The 19,581-nt window shown below is 40.5% G+C and overlaps 1 protein-coding gene across 6 annotated transcripts in view; it reads right to left on the bottom strand.

The window, feature by feature from the left end:
• The window catches only part of POC1A (POC1 centriolar protein A), a 43,692-nt gene that overhangs the window by 16,279 nt on the left and 7,832 nt on the right, over window positions 1-19,581 (bottom strand). For all 6 annotated transcript variants that reach the window (XM_085072824.1, XM_085072825.1, XM_085072829.1 and 3 more), the window contains 3 exons: window positions 17,234-17,367; window positions 9,990-10,058; window positions 8,741-8,839 (listed from right to left, as the gene is read on the bottom strand). In XM_085072824.1, the coding sequence (XP_084928950.1) occupies window positions 8,741-8,839; window positions 9,990-10,058; window positions 17,234-17,367 (302 nt within the window). The remainder of the gene's footprint in view (window positions 1-8,740; window positions 8,840-9,989; window positions 10,059-17,233; window positions 17,368-19,581) is intronic.

Raw genomic sequence — 19,581 nt, 5'->3', positions numbered from 1 at the left:
TTTTTTTAAGAGAATAGGATGTTGCCAAGAATTAATTTTCAAGTATCTAGAAAGACAGCACACCCTTTAAGCAACACATACATCCACTGTGTTCAATTCAACACAGACCTCCAGTGTATTAAAATTCCCTCAGTGCAATCAAATTCATTACCTTAGCTGAAAAAAATCCCCTAAAAACAGAGCAGCAGAAAAGCCCCAAATTTGGTGTACGCAGCTCATCTGCACCCCAGTTCTACTAATCCAAAGAAGAGAGAAATACCTTTAAAAGTCTGAGGAGTCATTTTCACAAGTAAAGTGATACTTCAAATGTGTTCACAAAGAGCAACAGTGACATCCAGTGGAAGCAAGTCAGCTTCAAGGTAAGCTGCACAGGAAGTCAGATGGAGAACACCATGCTAGATGGGAGGGTTCACAGAAAGCTGAGAAGTAGCCTCAGCTCTCTCTGCTACACACAAAATATCACTGACTGAGCACAAGCACATTTCTCTGGCCTGGAAAAGTATCCCCTTGTCAAGGCAGCACTGAAATTTCTGGAGCAATCACATTCTTCAAGACTTGCACTGCTCCACACCTACTGTTCAGACCAGCAGAGGGTAACAACTTGATTTAGGACACAAGTTAAATTAGCTTTGTGAAACAATTTATACCATCATTCATCCATGCTCAACTCTTATGTCAGAATTCAAGTTGTAATAATGAAGAGAATCTAGGAGGGAGAGAGAGAAAAGAAAAGAGAGGTGAAAAGAACATTACTTATCTTTTATTTTTACTTCAGACAAAAGGCATGTTGGGTTTGATGCAATTATTTAAGCATCCTAAATGATGCAATTATTTATTCCTCCCTATTGGTGCTACTAAAGAACCCAAGTTAAACGACTAAACTTTGGCACCTCTACTGTAACAGCCATGTTTCACCATAGGCTAACAAATATTAAGCTTCTGATAAACTCAGGAAGAAATAAGAGTTAATAGGGACATCTCAGACCCATTTAAATCCCAAGGCACTCTTGTGCCAAAGCCTAAGTGAACCACTGGCAGAAGGAGGCGGATGAAGCAGGCTTGTGTATTTTAAGTGAAACAGCGTCAGAGCATCCAGGTCTGCTGACCAAAATGCCCGGAAGGATAGAAACAGGGGAAGAGCTAGTGGCCAGCTGAGGTACTCAGAACTGTACAAAACAGCCTGTCCATACAGAGAAGGCTGCACTTAGACCAAAATTTGGATTTGCCTGCAGAAATACCAGCATCCTATCTCTGCAAGTGACCCTGTCTGGTGATCTCCAGCCAAGAGCAGGTTCTCACCAGAAGGGAAGAGCTGTTCCCCTCCCACATTTCAGTGACCTTGCTCTGTGGGTCACTGTTGGTCCAGTTTACTCACCTCTATAGTCTGTAAGTGCCACTTTTAAATCAGGACAGACATTAGAACCATCAGTTTCAAGGTAACACTGAAGACAAACAGGAGTTTGGCACATACTGCGTTTTCAGAAGCATAAATGGTATTCATGAGAAAACAGTAATGCCAGACATTGAAAGTCCAGTGGCAGATAAAACTTAATGACTACCAACTGTAAAACAAAAAACAAAAAAATAAAAAAGCAGGTCTGTATCTATTGAGAAGGAAAATTAAGTGTAGCCTTGAACATTTTAGATTTGTGCTCTCCTACCTTGCTTAGGTTTTTTTTTTCCTTTAAACAATTTCCCCCTGCCATCAGTCCTAGTGTTCCTTAGGAAATAGGAAGAGGTCTTCCAGAATTCATTATGGAATAATTAAGTTTTATCGCACAGGTCTCAACTGTTTAACACTGCTCCTGGAGAATAACAACAACAAATATCTCAAAGGAACAGTTTTGTGTAGAAAACAAGCCATGATAGGAACAAAAAGTATGAAAACCATTGGTAAGAAATTTCACCAATAATTGAACTACTTCTCTCTGGTCCTGTATTTTTGGGGAAAAGCTCCCATGAAAAAGCAACCAATCATTGGAAAAAAAGTGTTTATTCTCAGCCTTGGGTCATCCAGCTACAGGTTCTTTTACACCAAAAGAATCACACTCCAAGGCAAGACCCACAGAATGATCTCCTGAACTATGAACAACAGCTTCCAGCACATTCCCTTCTTCAGAACAATTTACCTTTTTCCATTGAAATAGGTACATATACACTGTGTAAGATACATATCTTATCTGCACACCTACTTTGTTACTTATATACATGTATATGTACATGCAGACACAGACACACTACAACACACACACTTGGTAGTACACTTGCTTGAAGTTTGAATTTTAGCAGAGAAGTTTGTGATCTTAGGAACTTTTAAAGCTTAAGCTAACTTCATCTATCTCAAAGCTGGCATAGAACAGCAGCTCGAAAAAAACTTTAAAAATCTTGCCTCCATCTCATCTCTTTGAATTATGACTCAAGCATTAAAACAAGCCACATACAGCAGCAACCTAAGTGGGAGAATTTACATTAATTAGCCTGAGATGCTGAACTTAAAAGGCAATTTTTATTCTGACCAATAATGACTTGTCAGGACTTGCCTTATTGTTCCAGATTCTAAGAACAAATCTATTCACTGTAAGATGACAGAAATTAAAAGCTGATCCTCTTATTTCTGCAAGAAATCTTGTCAAACCAGAACACAAGGGAAAACAGTTGTAGCAGCACAGCTGCTCCCAGCCACTACCAGGCAAGGCTGTTGCAGGTTGCTGCAGTCATTCAGAGCCCCTTGGAAAGTCAAGCTCCCTTTTCCTCTCTCTCACATTCTTCATGTCCTGTCACTAGAGGCCCTTGTCCAAAGTCTCTCTCCAGCTCTTTGCAGCCCCTTTAGGTACCAGAAGGCTGCTCCAAGACCTCCCCAGAGCCTTCTCTTCTCCAGGCTGAACAATCCCAACTCTCTCAGCCTGTCTCCATAGCAGAGGTGCTCCAACCCTCTGATCATCCTCAGGGCCTCCCATGGACTCATTCCCACAGCAGCACTGCAGGTAGGATCTTACTAGAGCAGAGGGGCAGGATTAGCTCCCTCAACCTGCTGCCCACAGGGCTTTGGATGCAGCCCAAGACACGTTTGGGTTTCTGGGCCACAAGTGACCCATTGCTGGGTCATGTTAAGCTTCTTGTCAACCAACATCCTCAAGTCTTTCTCTTCAGTGCTGCTCTCCATCTCTTTTTCTTTGTTCCTGTCCAACATCTGTCCCATCACAAAATAATTACAAGGCCACATATCGAAACAGGCTGACATAAGTGGGCTTCCTTCAATGAAAGAGGAACAAAGTTTAGGCAGCTATGAGTACCCATCTACAATCACCCTGCTTGGGAAGGATACAGGGAATGTGATCAATCATAGCAAGATTTCTGCTCATTCCTACAAAGTTTGCGCTTGGACAGCCAAGTAGGATAGAGAGCAGTGGAAACATCTTGAGTACTCATCACACTGCTGTTCTTTAAAGTACATAATCTACCACCTACCTATTCCAGGAGGGAGGCAGTTGTGCACCAGACTAAAGCTTCTGGAGTGGGAATCCTCAGAAAAGTAAGGTGACAGCAGATCAAGAAAAAGAATAATTTTGCAGACCACATCTTCACTGTAGGCTGAAGGTTGGATCTCTGCTTTTGAATACAGGATCCCTCCCTTATAAAGCTTAAAATTAAATAAATAGAAGGAGGTGGAGAAGGTGCAAACAACAACCCACATTCACATCCTATTGCTAAGAGCTGCAGCTCTATGCAACGAAACTGATTCCCAGGAGGGAATTTCACAAGCAAGTGAAGAAAAAAAAAAAGTACAACAGGATTCATAAGTCTTAACGGATGCCAAAATTAGATATAGTTACCAATATGGAAGCCAAAAGGTCAAAAAAAGAGGCACATCTGGCTATGAGTAATTCAGAAGGAATTTGTTTACACAAGGACAGGATGAGAGGATGAACTGCTGCAGTCAGCAGGAAGACCGTGGGCTGAGCATGGAGGCACCCGAGGTCACCAAACAAACCCAACCAGCAAAGGAGAAAGGTGGAGTCAGCTCTAGACATTCAGTTATGGATATCAGACAACTTTATGATCAGATCACGTTTTCTGGAATTAGCCTCCAATCCTATCCAACAGGACTATTTTGAAAAATTTACCATTCAAGAAATAAGTAGAGCCCAAGGCCTGGAGAAAGTTCTAAACACAGCAATATCAAAAGAGCCTAAATGTCTGTCTTGGCTGAAAGACACATTTGAAGAGTCACAGGCCACTTGTTTCAAAGTCCTTTCTGCTGAAGTGCTGCTCTTACCAAGCTTCCCTTTGTGAAGGTCAGCTACGCCTACAAGTTTGGCATCTCCACAATTGAGTGCTATTTAACTTCAAAGGACCTAAGGATTAAGTCTCCTCATCAGCCTTGTCCTTTGCAAAGTAAGATTTTACACAGAGTTACAACATGCCTCCAGAAGGTTTATGTTTAAACCTGAGTAAAAAGATCTCTGTATCAATGCTTAATTCCTACTTTCCATAATATTTCATAGAAAAACTGTTTACCCATTTAGATTATGCTACAATGCTTTTATTCAGAATTTTCAGTGTACAAGTTTAGATGAACACCCAAGCAGCTCCTAACTGTTCATGTGACATCAACCATTCAACATTTGCTGTGACACTTGACCATACACAGCCTTCCTGGAATTAGTCAACAATAGCAGCAAAGCTGTCCTATAATGAAACAAGTGCTCTTGAACACTCACACCAGCTACAACCACACATGCAAAGCTTTCCCTGTACTTGCAAAAAAAAGAAAAAAATCCACCACCAAATCCCCAAAATAAAACACATTATCTGCCCTCTCTGGAAAAAATAAATCATACGATGAATGTTTTCACAACTTATCAGAACAGTGAACGCATCCTTTGATCTGATCCTACACAGCTCTTCACCCAAACAGATCCAAATGCTTATGGTTACTGACCCCATACAAGCATAAGAGCCTGTATTTTTGAACTCACATGCAAAACCCATACCTCTCAATCTGACTTTTGTTTAGGTCCTCACTACTCAACATTACAGCATAAAGTGCAAATTTACCCTTTAGATTCTAGATCAAAGCAAGCACACTCACAGGATCAAGGCACACGACTGCAAGACTTCATTTCTTCCCACCAGCTTCCCACTGCACACACCAGGAGTGCTTGCCCTGAACTTTGGGTTTCAAGGTGATTATGCAACACTTTCAAGCAACAATGGTTAGCCTATAATTTAAGACCAAGCATTTATTGCAGAGGTGTTACTTCTGCTCTAACATTTACAGTCTCACATCTATGCTAACATACTTAGAATTCACTTCTGACAGCTTTAATAGTTTATCACGCTTTCACATCTATGCTTTTACACCATAGTCATGACTGCAATTCCTCTTCCATTTGCATCAGCCCTTGCACAGATCAGTTCTACGTTCAAAGCAAGCTGCATCTCCCAAGCCTCCTATATTTACAGAAAACACAAGCAGGTGGGCAGAGCAACTTTGAAGTTTATATCTATTGTTACAAACATGTCCAATACCCTGATTCATACTGAACTTGAACCAGCTGCCTGAAAAGCCCGCAGTTTCTAAAGGCTCCAGTCTCCCTCTGCCTATGAAAGTGAAAATTGGTTTGGAGCAAGTTTGTTTTCAAGCTCACCAACTTGACAGTATTTCATGACTCTTATCCCACAAGTTATTTAGATTTGTTTTTTTCTTCCTATTCATCTTGATGACAAACTAGTTTTGATGTCTGTGTTCAGTTATTCTTTCCTGCATGTTAGTCAGACTCTCCCAATGAGAAACCAGATACTGTACTGAGTGGTTTTACACAGCCACTGTTTTCATTAATATCTGTGCTTTCACAATGCTTAACAAAAAAAATTATACAGCTACACTTCAATATAAGCTCCCCTAGGAAAAATATTCTCATGGACTTCAGAGTGAAAGCAGATTCAAGATGTGTTGAGCATAGTGTTCATGTATTTTAGGGGTACCAAAACCAAACAATAACCTATATGACTATTTTAAATGTAATGACATCCTGAAATGTCTGCAAAATCTCAGGATTACTCAATAGGCAGAATCCTGGCACAATAACACAGCAGTAGAGAAAGAAGGAGTTAGGTTCACTTTTCATTGAAGGAAAAGGTGACCTTGGCATGAAATCAAAATCTGCAGGTGGCAGCTTCAAGTCAGTTACTTTTCCCGTCAAATTCAATCTCAACCACACAAAACCCACCAAAATAAGCAATTCACTATTGAAAAAGCAAACATTTGGCTCCAAACAAGAAAGAAGTTAATATACAGTGAAATTTAAGTCATGCAGTGAGTTGTAGGAGTGATGATACTCTTAAAGAGCCCAGCATGATGTATTTCTAAAAGATATAAGACATGACATTCACTTGAAAGAAAAGAGTAGACTGACGAGAGTGTAAAAGTTACTATGGAGCCAAGATTTTCATGTTCAGGTTATACTTAAAATAGCAAATGAAGCCATTTTCAGAGATATCAGATTCTTTTTAACAGCAAAGAACATTTCAGATCAATTCTAAATTTAATCTTAACCTAGGGTATTCAAAACAAGCTCTCAGAGGACATTATTTATCCTTCCCCTCCTAACTTTAGCAATTTTAACTGCCTTAATCCAGGGATATAGTAGTAGCTATATTTTGCAGCTCCCATGCTGCGTGCCCAAGCCAAAGCTTGCATTTGAGTGGCAGCTCAAAAAACTCCTTGGAAGTAACTTAAGACCCCCAATCCAAAGTATGTTTCTGCTGCATAATTGAGCATGGATTCACTTCTCCCTCTGCAAATACACAGCACCTGGTCCAAACCCACACATTACACCACAGAATACCAAGTGCCCTGTTTCCTACAGGCTCAGAGCACCAGTAGACCAAACACCTGTCAGCCAACGAAACGACACAGATTTGCCTGTCAGGAGCACACAAAGAGCTGGCCACAGCAGCATCTGTTGGATGTTTTGCCAGGTAAACCCTCTTCCACAGGGGAATAGTTTTGTTGGAGGGACAGATGTTCAGAATGGTTGGTCATTGTTCAAGGGATTTGTTCAGCAGCTCCCTTCAATGGGTATCTTAAGAGGTTCTATAATGAAGTTTTTAGAAGAGTTCAGGCATTTTCTTCCTCTCTTTAAATTACTACTGGATAATATTCTCTGGCAACAACAGCAGCCCAGGGGAGGATAAATTTACCATCGTCTTCCATTAGCTGACATCTTGTCTACATCATTTAAGCCATTCATTGGCATGTTACAAACCAAAAGTGGTATTTTTCTCCCAGAAATTATTTCTTTGTCTCTGCTATAGTTCACCCTAGTATTGCACTGTGCCGTATTTTAAATTAAAACAGATAAGAGTTCAAAGCTAGACCAGTTCAATAGAATAATAAACAAAGAGGTCATTGGACTGATAATTTCATAGCCTGCATAACTTTAGAGTTAGAACACACCACGGGAGGAAAAGGAAGAAGCCAAATTTAGCCAAAACCAGCCAAGGATCAATAAACACTTTCACCTCCTCCTTCCTTATGTGACTGCTTCCTCCCAGGCTCTCCCACTAACCTAACAATAACCAGCCTCTGGTTCTATTTGCTTTCTTTACACAGCACTCCACACAGTAAGGCATCAGGCTTAGAGCCGCAGACTCAAATTTTGTCCATCCCAAAATACTATTGGCTATTCCAATATCTCCAGCAATGGACTGAGTCATAACAAATAAAAGCTCCACTGCGTTTTAGAGACAATGTAAGTTTAGTATTCCAGTAAAGATCTAAATTGATAAGGTCAAAGACACTGCCACAGAGCAACAGATGTTGGCCAGAAGTTTACCCTTCAGCTGGGGCAATGCCACTTCTGCACAGACCCCTGGTTCACAAACTTTCAGCTTATAGCTCATGCTGAACAAGATTAACCAAAAACCAGCCATGGTAATAGCATATGGCAGAATCCTGTAAGTATACCCAAATGCATCAAAAATATCCAAAGATTGACAAGACAAAATAAAGACATTTAAGTGAATCATCACTATGTGCAAAAATTACAACTTGGATGGGCAGTAGCTTTAAAGGGTCACTTCTGTAACAGCCAGCATCAGTTCCACTTAGATCAGTGCATCACTGAATGACTCAGTTGCTGGATTTAGCCCTAGGTACAGTCAGAACTCAGAGCTCTCTTAACACATGATTCAGGGAACAGATATGAACTAATGTCTCCAGGTATTTAGGAAAGAGGCCCCAGTACAGTATGTCACCTATTTGTCATGTGTGACACCTACACACAGCAATTTTTTTTGTCTTTGCTGACTGTCAGTGAAAAGATATCATGAACATTTTCTATTTTCAGGACTGACACCAGCCTGAAGGATTCATATCAGCAAGCAAAGCCAACTTCAACTGTTGCTCACATCTGCGTTTTTTTGTGAACTATCATTCATGTCATTATGAACCACATTCTTAAACAGGGGCTGTTACTAAAAAAACACATCTCTACATGCACTAAGTTTATCTTCCTTTTAAAATCATTATATATAATTTTCTTATAAAGTAAGAACAGTTAAACAAAAACAAACAATACCAGATTAGTTAAAAAACAGGTATCTTGCATCTTAAATATCAGGGAAAGATGATATTCTAGATGATTCTAGAGTTCAAGCACCTGAGTCACACATTGTCAAGCTGCACAAAGTATACTGAAAAGGAACTGCCCACGATTACTGCATGCAGACCTACCCCAGTGCCATGGGTCCCATCCACACTGCTGCCACATTTCTGGGGTTTCACTACATCACCATAATCAGCTGTATCAAAGTTAGTCTTCCACACCATTACCTGCAGAAGAAAGTTACCTCCATTTAAATTTTCCTTCTGAGTTTGCTTATAGGTCAATTTTTTCAACCCTTCAGAGAAAAGTCAGCAAATCCACACAAAGTTTACCTAGAAGAGCTTTGCCATTGATTAAAATAAGGATTTTGTTTGTAAATATGCTACTGAATACAGACACAGCTCAACTGAGTTCTCAATGGGTAAGTGACCTCTTTCAACATTCTTTGGGTCAAGAACATCATTAAACTAGAATGACCAAGAGAACTTCAAAGCAATATGAAGAATACACCATTAAAACCACAAGTATTTTATAATACCATACTCAGCATTATGACATTTATCAGCCACACCCCAACCAAGCAGTCACTTTATCATGAAACTCACTGAAAGGAAAAGGAGAGTTAGTACTGAGACCAGCATTAGAGATCTGAAGCTGGTTTGTCAGCTGGACATCAAACTTTAATTCCACTTATAAGCCTCTGCTCTCCATAACACAGTACTGATTTCAGAAAAGAGGCCTCTAACACATAAATCACATCAAGAGGAAATCTATGGAGTAAACCACTCAGCAGTGACTCTACAAATCTAAAAAAATTTAAGAGCAATCAGTCAATGATTTCAGAGGTCGGAAAGACACCCAGGAATCCAGGCAGCTTGTCTGGTTATCAGAAACAGCATTTATTCTTCATTCACAAATCTTCATCACTGCTTTGCATTAAATAAAAGCATTTTTCTTTCATAGTTATATGGTTAACCAACCAGGCCAATCCATTGTGCAACAGGGGAAAAAAAAGTGATGTTCTTAGAAGTCTCTCTCTTCACAGCTAGCAAAGGGGCTATTAAAGATGGGTCTAACCTGGGGATTAAAAACAATGCAACATAGCTCATTGAAGGCTCATCCAACAGGCCAACTGTTGGCAGTTAGGTACTTGTGTACGTGTTTTTTGAGAGGCTACATGTCTTAAATTGCCACACAAAAAAAAAAAATAAATAGTTTGACCGCCAGAGATGATGGTGATAGTACACCAAGTCACTTCAGCATGGTCCAGACATAAAGGATACACTTTTGCTTTCTACCACTAACAATGGAAAACAAAATGTAGCATCTTTTAAAGAAATGTGAACCCGGATTATAGCTTGGAAATGAATCCGATACCTGCTCATCAGAACCTCCAGAAGCAAATAAATCTCCATCTCTTGAAAATGCTACACAGGTAGCTGGCCCCTGCAAACACATTTAAAAGATAGGTTTAAAAAAAGGTAAAAGAAAACAAAGTGTTACAAAGTTCCATTCATAACGGCTTTACAAGGTATTCATCATTTGACATCAGCAATCTAAAGGCAAAATTTGAAAAGCTCTTACCTGTAGGTAAATGCGCCACAATTAAAATCCTAAGCTTGCTAGCACTTAGCATTTCCACACTTTGACCCCAGTTTAAGACACCCACTTTTCAATATCCATGGCAGAGACAGGAACAAACCAAGTTTTACACCACCAGGCTTTTCCCTGTTCCCCTCAAACATTCCCTCTTCGCTTTAGAATTAGAAATTTCTAAAACTCCTGTTCACTTACTAAAAGTGGTGAAACAATGAGGTTTTTTTACTGAAGAATAGTAGGCTGGCTTAAACTGCTTTTCTCTTGTGGTTTTACAGAAGAGATGCCAGAGTTAATGCACCCAGGATCACCCCTGCACAGCACAAGCACCTGCATTTTGAAGAAGCCTCATGCTTAAAACAGTCAGTTCTGAGTGACTCTAAACGCTGCTGAGTGCTACAGCACTGCTGGAGCAGCAGCACACATTTCACACCACACATCCATTTCAATGTGTTTCCACCTTCCAGCAAGCACACAGGAGGATGCACATGGGGAGGCTGAGGCAGGCACTCCGAGCTGCAGTTAAACAGAGCTGAGGAACTGTTACATGTGTTCAAGCCCAGGCACAACAGACAAACTGTTCTGCCCAGAGTAAACAGTTGAGAACCCAGATGGTGGAGTTTTATGTCAGCTGCTGAACACATTCCTTTGCAGACCGTTCACCAAAATGGGCAGAGGTCAAAATGAGAACTTCCAGAGGCTGCCCATGGAGCTGACTGGCTGGGGAGGGTTGGGAGGAAACACCAAAAACAAACACCAAAAATGCAACCAGAAAAGCCACAACAACCACCAGAAAAAACTCCACCACATGATCATACACCACCTGATTGAAGCAGTTACCGTCTTTCAAGTAAGATCATGTATCTCAGAAGGCAATTAAGAAGCTTCTCCTCACCCTGCATCAAGTTGGAAGGAGAGGCAATTCTGAGTCCACATCTTCCCAATGGACATTGCATGGAAACCTCATATCCTTTCTTTGCCTCCTTTGTAAAAGTGAACTCATCATAATAAACTCTGAAGGTAGACAAAGAATGCATACCCAAAGATTGCATCTGGGATGAGCACCCAGCTGTCACTGCAACCTGTGCACCACTGTCCTGGGGGCCTCCAAACATAACACAAGGTTATGCCAACAAAACCAGAGCCTTGCTGTGGTCACTGCCAGCATGAAGAGCTCCTTAAAACACATTAAGGTATTTCCATATTTCCTTTCACGTGCAGTGATTTCAAAATGCTTTGAGGCCTTCTAGTAGCAACACCTCACTCCAGAGAACTTCCCAGAAGTGATCCAGTAGCAGCAATTCCAAACCGCACGCGCAGCTGTCGGTGTGACTAAGCTTGTTCACCTGACACAGCAATAACTAGGGTAGGTATTTCAGACCAAAGACACTGCCATCAATCAGCTGAGACAAAGTGTGCCTCTGCCTTTATTCCCACCCACCCACCCCAGTGTTCAGCTCTCTAATCACATGCCAGGAATGGAGGCTCTAAAAAAATGCAAAAGCAAAAGACAAATAAGGAGTAAGAAAAGGCAGAAACAACTCCACAGCCAGAAAACTGCAGTGGTGAATATTGCTCCAAGTTAACAGAGGTGAACATACAGAAGCTGCTCTTGGACTATAATAAACCAATTAGAGTTAGGAAGGAAGAAAACAATTTAAGACAAAGCATTCAGGAATGAGCACAAGCAAGGAACACTGGAAAGGAGCAGTGTTTCCTAAAAGTATTTTTAATCAGTCTAAATATTTCAGTGTATTTAGACAAAATGTAGTACAACACAAATCACATCAAAACAGGCAATGAACTGACTCCAGAGTCATGGCATTCTGAAGGGAAAAAAAGTTCAACAGAATATATTCTTCCCAAAATAGAAAATTATATCAGAAACTGAATGTGCCTTTATGAATTGAAAGAAAGGGAACAAACAAGTCTATAGACGCAACATCCTCTACAGATTTGTTGACATAAATTAAGTGAAAAGTATTCTTGCTACATACACTTACAGAACCCTTCCAAGATACAACAGGTTTCTTATAGCAACAAATAAGACTTTGCCAAATACCCTTGCAATTTAATATAAACACACCAAACAAAACTGAAAAGCTATGCTTGTCACTTATTAGACACAGCCTAACTTCCACTTGTCCCATGTAAGCACAGCAGAAATCCAACACATTTTTTTATGAAGTCCTGGACAACAGTGCATGAGGATGGAGACTGAAGAATTCAAATCTTCCTTTTTTCCCCTTTTTTAACTTACTGCTTGCATTAAAAGTATCAAACAGTAGCAGTTGCATATTCTCCTATAGAAGTTGTAGAGAGAAATTTAAGCTTATTTCCCACATAACCAAAACTTGTGGGATGCAGCAACCTTCTACAGGACCATTTAGCTCCTCTTTCTGTAGCAGGATCAAATGGCCTTCTATTAGTAATTCCTGGAGGTTCAGAATTTCCAGTTTGCGTCCTCATTGTCCAAGATGCTCCACATAAGCTGCTAGCACCAATCCCAAACTCCTGCAGCCTCTTGCCTCCCACAGTAAGCTGCAGGAAGAAGGGGCTGGACAATGACATACACTAAGACATACGCTAAGTCTTACAAATGTAAGAAACATTTGTATTTAATCCTCAGCAGGTCAACATTAGGACTGTCAAGCTTTTGTGCATGTGCAATAGAGCTTGAAATTATAATAGCAGCTTCGGTGATACTGGGAGAGCTGCAGAAATTTTGAAGGAAAGTACAGAAGAAAGCAACAAGTCATCCACTGAAATTGTTGGATGACAAGAACATGGCCACTAATCAATATTCAACTCATCTACCCTACTGAAAGAGTACCAGGAAAGGTGGAGGCAAGCCCCACCGAGCCTTGAAAAGGACAAATAGCTCAAACACTGTGTGAGGCAAAGCAACCATAAAGAAAAAGGAAGGCAAACAGAGGGAATGATAACAGCATCAAACCTCATTGTCTGCAGCAGCATTCCCAGCAAAGATTCAGGCAAGGTCAGATATGCATGGCATGGCAGCTGAAACACCAGGTGACAGCCCATTTCTAGCTGCATACATAGGTAGGAAAGGTGAAGCCCAGCATGTTATATAATTTATATGCAGAGATAGAGATAGAGATTACACCTTCTCCTTATTTTCCCTCTTCCTACAAATAAGGTTAGTGACCACAAGGCCTTTGTTGCCCTAGTATTTCATAGGTTGATCAGCTTCCATAAAACATTAAGTTTGGCCTTCAAAACAGATGTTCAGGACTATTCTGAATTACCTGAATGAACTAATCACCAAGAGAGATGAGATCTGAAGTCAGGACACAGATTACACCACCAAGTGACTGGCAAGATGCTAACAGCGTCAGCAACAACTGACACAGGGATGACATAAGACAACAGGAATAGCATCCCTGAACACAAAGCTTTCAAGGGGAGAGCTAAAAATAGATGTCTCTGAAAGAAATACTTAAGAGAAAGGCCAAGAGCTTCGTTTGGAGAGATATGACTGAAGCCCAGAGTCACACCTGCGTGCAGGCAGCAGATGAATGTGTACCATCCATAAATAATGAGTGGACAATCACAGAGAAATCCCTCTTGAACACCTTTTCCTCCTCCCAGAGCTGCAGGGGACAGAAGGCACGTCACTTCAACAGCAAAAGGGCCAACACCAACAGGCAAGTCAAGAGAGGCCAGACTTTCAGGCTTCAGCTAGGAACAGAGCTAACATTTTGGCTTCAGCATAACAGAAGAAACAAGAGCCAGGTTGGAGAGGGTCCAGGAATAAACCAGAGAAGAGTACTTTAACGATGCACTGTCTGCACTATGAAAGGAGAGGCAGTGTGGAAGGAAGCTGGAGAGACAAGTGGGGTCAAGGATGCCAGTACATTTTTTTTGTTGTTGTTGTTTTGGTCCTGGGAGAAACAAATGCATAGTAAAGAAACACCAGGTAAGAGAACAAGGGAAGTGCTAAGAGCTGGAATAAGGCATATCTAGAGGATGCAAACAGTTGAATTAAAGGAGAGCTTCCTCTTCCATTGCCACAAAAGATGTAGAAGTGAGACCCAGTACATTCAGTCAAATTCTCCAGGAACGGACTAACTAATGCAAAGAGAAACAGCAGATACGAGAGGAGACAAGGCCTGAGAAGCATATCCAGCAGCAACCAGCACACTGGGATCCCAGCCTTGGCATCATCACTTCTAGGCATAAAAGAACTAATAACAGAGCAGTAATTGCCACTGCTGACAGTGCTTTCAGCTGCTTCACGCATGGGAGAAGAGGGCAAGCCATATAGGAAGGGGAGAAGGGAAGGGAACCAAGGAGAAAAGCACAGGGAGCAGAGGTGGCAATGACAACAGTGATGTTTTCATGTTGAACACCTCTGACAAGAAGCCACAAGGATTCTCAGTCCACTAGCCTTTGAAAAACTCCTGAGCAAGACTGTCATGCTTGCACCTTCCTTCACCTGGAAGTAAGGGCTACAACCTAACATAGGGAAAATTTAGACTGGCTTCTTACAGCTGAAACTTCAGCAGCTTTAACTCTTGATAGCTTCAGTCTGTAGAAACACAAGGCAAGAACAGAGCACTCATATTTCCTTTTAAAACTCAGAAACGCTAGCCTAAAGCCAATTGCTTGCTGTGTGCAACACACCTTTCTTTCTTTTTTTGTTTGGCTTCTGCGTAGGCCTGAGATGTCCTCACCCCCTTCAAAGAGGACCAGGCCAGCACAGATGTTTAATGCCACCTAGGCAGAGATGGCAGCTGACAGTAAAGAAGCACATCTGTTTCCTGTGCACCTGCTCAGGAGACCTCACTCATTAGTCAGTGAGCAGAACAGGGAGTATTTATGTTGCCCAGGTAGGTAGAATGTAGCTACTTAATAGTTCAAGTCAAGGTTGCTTAAAGAATTGTAACTTTGCAATTTCTGTCTTCTATTTATGAACATAACTGTGAGATGTCTTCTAAATATTTACTGAGAACTTCCATTCCACTGAGGAAGTCTGTCTGGAAATGCTCTAATTAAACCACTCCAAAGGGCAGACAAGCACCATGTACATACCTGCTCCCCTCTAACAACTCTCTGAGGGTGGCTTAGGGGCCCCAAAACATTCTGTTCCTCAACAGTGATTCAGTACTAGAGGTGGATTTACATACCAAGTCAGTGTCTCATTTGTATGGAATTAGATAAGAGCACTTCACAGCTTGAAGCACTCCAGAACCAAAATATGCAGCACAATACAGAATGATACTTTGCAGCTGCAAGATGTCAGCTCCAAGCTCCAAACTTGTGTCTTTAATGATCCTTCTACTACAAGAGGCCAGTTACATTTCAGTCAAAGACAGCAATGTAAACTTGGCCAACCTCCCCACATAAACTACAGCTAATCAGCTGCTAACAAATTCCTGGCACTCCCGCAGTTGCGTCAAAGTATGTCTAAAGGACCTTAAGGTTTTTTGCCTTCAAGGGTCCACTTGCATGCAGCCTTCCCAGAACAATGTAACAGCAGCCAGCTGTCAGAGTAGGAACAAAGTGTCAACCAGAACATTTAACCACACTAAGTCACAACTCAAGAACATCTTCAGAACAGGCTGTCCATCTGGTGACTAACCTGTAGCCCCCCCTTAAAAAGGCAAATCTACTTAATAACCAAAGAACGCCACACCACTTTGCTTTTAGCCACTTGGGGATAAAGGCACAAATCACAGTGAAAACAGAAAAGGGGAAAAGGTGTAAAGATTTACTGTCCTTCCAACACTTACCCTTTTCCAGGAAGCTACTTCCCAAGAACTCACTGTGCAGATTAACACAATAAACTGATTTGAAAACAAGATTAATAACAGAAGCTTTGCAGCCCTTATCTGACAGGGGTATCCACTTAGTTCAGTTTTCTAAGAAAAGTTTTATACAGTCAAGGCTGACTCAGGGTGACCAGCATTTGTTATGTCCTCCCCATCCTTTTAGCATTTGAACCCTTTGGTCAGTTTTAATCAAAGCTCTACTTCATGCAAGATTTAAACATGAGGTTTTCCTGTTTTTCCATTAATATTACAAAAAGAAATAAAAATCTATTAATATACAGCAGAAGAGAAGTTACAGAAGAAACCTGACCTTTTTAGACATCAAACAAGGCAGTCACTAAACAAAGCCACAAGAAGCCAGAATTATCAGTTTTACAGCTTACACAGATACCATTACAGCCCACAACCATCCCCATCATCTCCAAAAGCTCCAGGATGTGGTTTTCCCCTGACAGTTTTTATGCTTTAAAACTCAGCTCCCACTTTGAAAGAGACACAACTGGGTTAAGAATTTCTGTTCTCTTTGTCCCTTTGGAAATGGAGCCCTTAAGGCAGGCCTGCTTTTTCACACCCCACTCTGCATCGACAATGAAATTAGCCTATTTATTTTCATTTAAGATTTAGAAAGAGAGGTCCAAGCATTCATAAAATTAACCTTACAAGAAACACATCCAGCAGCATAATACTAATAGGCCAATCAGTTAAACTTAACCAACCAGCACAATATATCACCTTCAATTGTATGATTCAGTCCATTAACAAGATGTTCCCAAATCAAATCCCAAAATAGATTTCCTCTATTTTACTGCTACTGTTCTTGAGTCTCCTGCCAGGTGAAGAGCATTTATCTTCAAAACACCTGTGTCAGGGGGCCAAGTGTTATTTGCAGCTCTCTAGAGAGGGAGTGAGACAGAGTGGCTGACACTAGAGAGTGGCTGACAGGGTCAGTCAGAGTCTAGAGTGCTGTTCTGACTGAGTTCCTTCTGTCTTAGACTTGAATCATTAATATTGTAGCTCACTTTTAGTCTTGCTTTCTCATTTTCTCCATTCCTGCCTTACTTTCTTCCTTTCAAAACAGTGACGATCTCAAAGTTTATTAGCATTATAATAATGATTTTACACAGGGAAGTTTTCAAACAATTTCTGGCCATGAATAATGAAAGCAGCAAGCAGTGATTTGCTCAGTTTATTATGAGATCGTATATTGCTGTAAAAAAGGCTTTGCCTCACCTGGTGACCATGCAGAGTATACAGAAGTCTTCCTTCTAGCAAGTCCAGAATTTTAAGAGTTGAATCATTGGAAGCAGTAACTAGATAGTTTCCAGAGGGGTGAAAGGAAAGACTGTTGACCGCAGAGCTGTGCACTAAGGATGGAAAAAAAAGTATAATAATCACCAAGATCAGTTTACATAAGCTCAAGGCAAAAGAATAAAATAAAGCACAAGCACATTCCAATTTTCTGTTATAAAATTTAACAGGAAAATTATCATGGGGGAAACATTCCACAAGAGCTCTTCAAAGCACTGGAGAACAATAACAGTAACTCAATTCTTGTAAAAATAGGCACTACTTTACTGAAAGAAAAAAGGAAGCTTTGCCAATTTTTCTGGGAGATTTAATGCTCCAAAAGCTTCCAGTATAGCCCTGAAATGTACTATATGTGCAAGCGAGCTACAAGATTCTGTGAGAGCACTGGATACAAACATACTTTTCTATTGTGGAGCTGCTGGTCTCACTCCCAAGTCATCCTAGATTAACATCTGTATGTTAAGACACTGAGAAGACTGAAATTACAATGGAAAACACTCATAGTTGACACTGCACAGCTTCTTTTGGTTTACTATCTGACTTTAGCCAAGGCTGGGTTTCAGAGAAAGTAGGAAATAAGAAAAACTTTAAAATGGTCCAGTATAAGCATTATTTCCTCAGACATCCTATTTGTCTCACTAAAAATTTAAAACAAATATAAATGGACAAAACTATCAAGAGTGTGAACTTACAATAAAGCAACTTTCCCTGCATGAAGATGAAGCCAAAGATTTATTTTGTAAAAAGCTAAAGAAAGATGTTCCAGGAAAAAGTCAAACTTCACTGAAGTTCACTGTAACATTAAACATTTAATATATGATTTTTTTCCCTCCCCGAACTTTTACAAAACAGGCTATTGAACATATTTATTTATGAGAACAAGCAGTACTTCACATATGCCCAGCTTCCTGAGCGTATGTGACATTACAGAATATTAATATTATGCTTGAGGAGGGATTTAACCATCCAATTATTCTTAATTATACTATATGCCCTCCAAATGTTCTGGTATCTCGAATCTACTACTTCCGATACATCACACCCAACTAAATTTATGTTCTGTTGAGAATCTACCGAGCATTTTAAATCCACACTGCATGTTGAAAAAAACCCTTAAAACACCATTTTAAATACATTAGAACCAAATATAATTTTTTGCATATGTGAATTTGAAGCAGATAGCTGAAATAATCCTGCTCAATTGTAAAACAGAATGTCTTTATTTTTGAAACCCTTGGGAACACTAAATATCTCAGCTAAATTCTGAAAACAACTCCTCTTGACCCAGACTTTTAAAAAACACAGAAGAAAACCTTAACACAGGCAACTTCTAAATAGTTCTTGTTGGTGAATACTGCCTCCATCATACAGCTAGATCTTCCTCTACCCCCAGCCCTTTATTAAGCTACGTATTAAATGAGAAAAAGGTCTATGTGGAGGTTTTTGTCATGAAAGAGTGATAAATGTCTTTCTCCCTTGCAAATCTTATTCTGAGTGATTTGTAATATTCCTCACCCTCTTAGGGTCTATACTCAGGTAAATGCAAATGTATCTTGTCAACTAAGGAAAGTCCTGAAAGGAATCACATGAGAAATAGACAAGGTTAGTGATATATCACATCTTCTAAGTTCCGGACGGTAAATAAAGTATTTCCAGCTTCATAAAAAAACCTTTCCATAATGGAAAAAAGTCACAGAGACTGTGGCAGCGTAAGCAGTCGCAGCTTCTGTGCCCAAGGACTTCTTGGCTCTTGTAAACTCAGAGAAAAGTTCTTCTCTAGTGCCAAAGCAGCTCATACCTCCCACAAGACCATTCATGACACCTGTCCAAAAAATCTGCCAACACATCCTGCCACCTCACTTCATTTCATGTTGTAAAGAATAAATCAAGTGCAGCACAAGGTGACATCTCCCAGTGACTCCTAGCTACAAGCCAATCCTTCTGCCAGCCCAGCCCTAGCAAAGTAAGAGCCTGCTAAGGGACTCGTAGTGAGGGTTGACATAAAAAATTGAGTCCTCCCAGCCTGCAGTGTCTGCACAAAATTGTCCCAAGCCTCACAACACTTTTTTTTTATGTAACACAGCCCTTAGTAACCACCAGTGAGAAGATAAATTAGGATGGACTTGACATAGCCACAGTCCCTACTGAACAGATAGCCACCATCATCCCCATCCAAACTGGATAAAAGTACCAATTATTCTTTTAAAACAGGAATTAAAAAAACAGTTTAGAGCTGTTTCCATAGCCCTGCCACAGAGGTGTCCCACACA

The sequence above is a fragment of the Lichenostomus cassidix genome, chromosome 12, assembly GCF_008360975.1.
Source record: "Lichenostomus cassidix isolate B80296 chromosome 12, HeHo_3.0, whole genome shotgun sequence".
Classification (NCBI taxonomy): Eukaryota; Metazoa; Chordata; class Aves; order Passeriformes; family Meliphagidae; genus Lichenostomus; species Lichenostomus cassidix.
The sequence above is the reverse complement of the archived record's forward strand: the minus strand, read 5'-3'. Positions and strand labels throughout refer to the sequence as shown.